We start from the raw sequence: 4,549 nt of genomic DNA on the forward strand, positions 1-4,549 counted from the left end.
ATGAATACTTTCCCCTCACCTTCCCCCACCATGACCATCATAGATTGTTTGTTTTATCAAGAAAATCTCTCTCTCTCTCTCTTTTTTTTTTTTTTTTTTTTTACTTTTTGCAATGTTGGTCTCATATAATGTTTGCCCTTATGTGATTGACTAATTTCACTCAGCATAATGTCCTTCAGGTTTAATCATTCTGTGAGGTGTTTCACAGATTCATCATTATTCAGCATTTTATAGTATTCCTTTGTGTGTATGTACCAAAGTTTGTATAACCATTCTTCTGTTGATGGGCATTTAGGCTGTCTCCATCTTTTAGGTATGTGTCTTGTAGACAGCATATTGAAGGATCCTGTTTTCTTATCTATTCTTCTCTTTATGTCTTTTGTTTGGAACATTTAATCCATTGACATTAAGTGTAATTATCAATAGGTGTAAATTGTTATTTTTTCTGTGTGCTTTTCTGGATTCTTTGTTCCACAAAATTTTCTAGACTGAGTTCATTTTGTTTATGTTTTTGTTTTTTTGCCATTTTAATTTCTGTTTTGTTCATGTTTACTAAATCTTTCTGATTTTCCTCTTTTTTTATTTTGCATTGCAGGTATATTATTTTTCTTTTAGGTTACCCTATAATTTATTTTTTCCCTGCTTAAAATGGTTTGGTTTATCTTGAAATCTACTTGACTTCCTTGCCATTTGGAAGTTTTGTATCTATACCTCTTTGTATCTACCCTCTTTGTAATTACTTTGTAATTGACTTCATTATATCTTGCTATCTCTGGCTCCCTATTTTCAGTCTTGTAGGTTTATTTTACTTGAAATACTTCTCTATATGGATTGAGTTCTGGATGTTGTTGTCATTTATGGTACTCTCAGGTTGCTGTCTACTGTTGTTGGTTCTCAGTCCAAAGAACACCCTCTAGCATTCTTTGTAAAGTTGGTCCTTAAAAATTCCTTTAATTTCTGTTTATCAGGAAATGTTCTGATTTCACTAGAGTATTTGAGGAACAGCTTTGCTGGGAATATGATTCTTGGTTGGCAATCTTTTTCTTTCAGTATTTTGTATATGCCATCCCTTTGCCTTCTTGCTTTCTGCAGAGAATTTAGAGCTTAGTCCTATTGTTTCTTCTTTGTACATAACTGCTCTCAGGATTCTTTGTCTTTGATTTTGGAAAGTTTGATTATGATATGTCTTGGTGATTTTCTTTTGGGTTCTTGTCTGTTTGGGGTTCATTTAGCTTCTTGCATGCTTTTCTTCATACCTTTCATGATGTTAGCGAAGTTTTCTTCCAACAGCTCTTGAACTTTTTTTTTCTATGCTTGTCTCTTGTTCAAGAATTCCAATCACCAGTAAGTTGTTCCTCTTCATGGTGTCTCACATAACTTTTAGGCTTTATTTGGATTTTTCATTCTTTGTTTTCTGATTGTTTTAGCATATTAGTGTTTTGAAAGGTTTCAAGCTCACTAATTTGGGCTTTCATTGCTTCACATATACTCCTTTGCCATTTCAGTGTACTGTCCATATCTGAGATCTTAATCTTTTGGATTTCTAATTGCAGGTTTTGTATTGTTTCAAAGTTTGCATTTATTTTGTCTGTTTATTCTTGTAGTGTTTTCCTAAGGTTTTTATTGTGTTCTTGATTTTCTCAATCTTTCTGTGGATCCTTTGAAGGTACATAATTATCATTCTTTTGCATTCTTTTCTTCCCAGAATTGACTTATGGCTCTGCATCTTGGTCATTTGTTTGAGCCATCCTTTCTTGTTTCTTTGTGTGAGCTAAAATTGTCTGTTGTCTCTGGGGCATTGTTGAGTTTTCCTATTTTTAAAACCAAAGTAAAGTCTTAACTAATGGAGATCAAAGACCACAGTCTTTGGTATGGGTTGTACCTCAATGTAAAAGAAAAAACAAAAATCTCACTACTGGACCAATGAATGATAGATAAATGGGAAAAAGATTGAAGTTGTTAAAGACTTCATTTTGCCTGGATCCACTATCAACACTTGTGGAAGCAGCAATCAAGAAATCAAATGATGTATTGCATCAAGCAATTCTACTGCACAAGATCTCTAGTGTTCGAGAGCAAAGTTATCAGTTTGAGGGCTAAGGTGCTCCTGACCTTAGCTTTAGTAATCTCAATAGCTTTATATATGGTAGTTCTATAGTATAAGTATTGGACTGCAGACCACATGACCCATGGTTCAAGCTCACCAGACACTCTGTGAGAGAAAAGTTAGGTTTTCTGCTCCCTTAAAGATGAAAAGCTTTGGAAACCCTGTACTGAAGAAGTACAGCCAGAATGCTCCTTATAAACCAGGATGGCGAGACTTCAGCTCTCATACTTTGTACATGTTATCAGGAGGGACCAATAGATCTATTTTGGAAGAAGTGCAGCCAGAGTGCTCCTTGGAGGCCAGGATGGCTAAGCTTCATCTCTCATACTTTGGACATATAGTCCAGAGGGAACAGTCGCTGGAGAAGGATGTCATGCTGGGTAAGCTGGAGGGTCAGAGAAAAAGAGGAAGACCCCCAACGAGATGGATCAGCCCAGTGGCATCATTGATGGCGTCAAGTGTGGCAGCGGTAGTGAGGTTGGCCCAGGATCAGACATTGTTTCGTTCTGCTGTGCATGGGGTCACTATGAGTCGGTTCCGACTCGATGGCACCTGACAACAACATCAGGAGGGACCAGTCCCTGGAGAAGGACTTCATAATTGGTAAAGTAGAGGGTCAGTGAAAAAGAGGAAGACCCCCAACGAGATGGATTGGCCCAGAGGCAACAGCAATGGACTCAAACATAACAACAATTATGAGGATAGTACAGGACCAGGCAGTATTTCGCTGTGTTGTTCTTAAGACCCTATGAGTGAGAACTGACTGGATAGCACCTTACAACAACACAACAACAAAGTACTGGTTCCTTGCCAAAACATACAAGATTTTTGAGTTCTTTGTATCTTTTTATATCTTTATGTATAGTTTCTTTTGCCTAGAAGTCCTTATTTTAATCTGATGAAATACTACTTGTCACAGCTTCTATGATATTTTCCCAGTTCATTTGGCACTCTGTAACCTTTTGCATAATGTTATTTAACTTTCATGAAACCATATATTTAAATAGAGGTTTGAATACAGTAGTAAGCTGGAAGCTCTTTGAGGGCATTATGCAGTGCTGTCTCTTAATAATTGTATAGTATATGTTGAATATGATTAACCATATGAAATCATATAAATTAAACATTGGAATATATACTTTTTCTAATGACTATAATAAATAAGTAGGAAAGTTCAAATGTACCATTATTATTCTCTTTGTGTCGATTGGAATATCTTCTTAAATTACTCCAGCCTTACAGTTTAATATATATATGAGGTCTATGGTTTCTGTAAACAAGTGATTTACAGTTTAGTTGAAATAACTCTATAAACAAATGAGTCTTTTCTGAATCATGTTTCCATTTCCATTGACAGAATCCAACGTGGCGAAGTCTTGATTTTGGAATAATGCCTGACCATCTTGATACGTCTGTGTCTTGTTTTGTGGTGAGGATATGGGGTGGAAAGGAAGACATCTACCAGCTGTTGATTGAATGGAAAGTCTATTTGGATGGGCTGAAATACTTGGGTCAGCAGGTAATTTTCAGTTTACAAGTAGTTGTCATGTCCAGATTGATTGATCTAACCTTCCTTTTGATTCTTTTGATTAGTGATTGAAAATATTTCCATTCCATACTCTGCTGCTTACTTTCAGGAAACCGACCAAGAAAAAGTTCAGATGTCAACCATTAACTGGAAAATTGATGCTTACAATTTCTTGGGATTCTCAAGGGCCAGTATTGGCATACTATCAGGAAACATGTTCAACAATCAACAGTGCTTACTACAGTGAGATGCTCACTGAATGGCTGAAGCCTAAACTTCAAATTAAACTCAGAGGACTGCTACCCAAGGGCATTGTGATCTTGCATAACAATGCACATTTGCAAACCTCTGCCTACACTGTTGACACTGTGAAACCTTAATTTTGAGGTGTTAAAGCATCCTCCTTATAGTCCTGATCTTGCTGCATTGGACTTTCACCTGTATGGTCCCCTGAAAGCAGCCCTTTGAGGATGAAGGTTCACCTTTGATGAAGAAGTGTAGACAGCTGTGCATTCGTGGCTCACAGCTCAGCATTAATCATTTTAAAATAAGGGAATATGAAGCTTGTTGATAGATAGACAAAAGTGTATTGACAAACAAGGAGATTATGTCAAAAACTCAGGTATTTATCTTTTCTGAAAGTTGATTAAAATAAATTCTACAGCCAGAGTGCAGATATCTTTTGACTCATCCTCACAGTTTTCATTATAATTATATTGTTGCATTTCTCTTGGTATTGTATAAATCACATAGGTAAGTAGGAACCATGCAGTTAATTTTGCTTTAGTAATATATGTAGGGACAAGCTATGGACAACATTAAGAAGTATGAGTATTCCAGAACACTTAATTGTACTTCTGAGAAATCTGTACCTGGACCAAGAGGCAGTTGTTCGAACAAAGCACGGGAACACT

General features: G+C 36.3%; 1 protein-coding gene across 1 annotated transcript in view; it reads left to right on the plus strand.

The window, feature by feature from the left end:
• The first annotated feature begins 3,469 nt into the window (after positions 1 to 3,469).
• Positions 3,470 to 4,549, plus strand: part of UVRAG (UV radiation resistance associated) — a 354,636-nt gene continuing 353,556 nt past the window's right edge. The window contains exon 1 of the mRNA XM_006875426.1: positions 3,470 to 3,626. Coding sequence (XP_006875488.1) covers positions 3,498 to 3,626 — 129 coding nt within the window. The 5' untranslated portion in view covers positions 3,470 to 3,497. The remainder of the gene's footprint in view (positions 3,627 to 4,549) is intronic.

The sequence above is a fragment of the Chrysochloris asiatica genome, unplaced genomic scaffold (assembly GCF_000296735.1).
Source record: "Chrysochloris asiatica unplaced genomic scaffold, ChrAsi1.0 scaffold00326, whole genome shotgun sequence".
NCBI lineage: Eukaryota > Metazoa > Chordata > Mammalia > Afrosoricida > Chrysochloridae > Chrysochloris > Chrysochloris asiatica.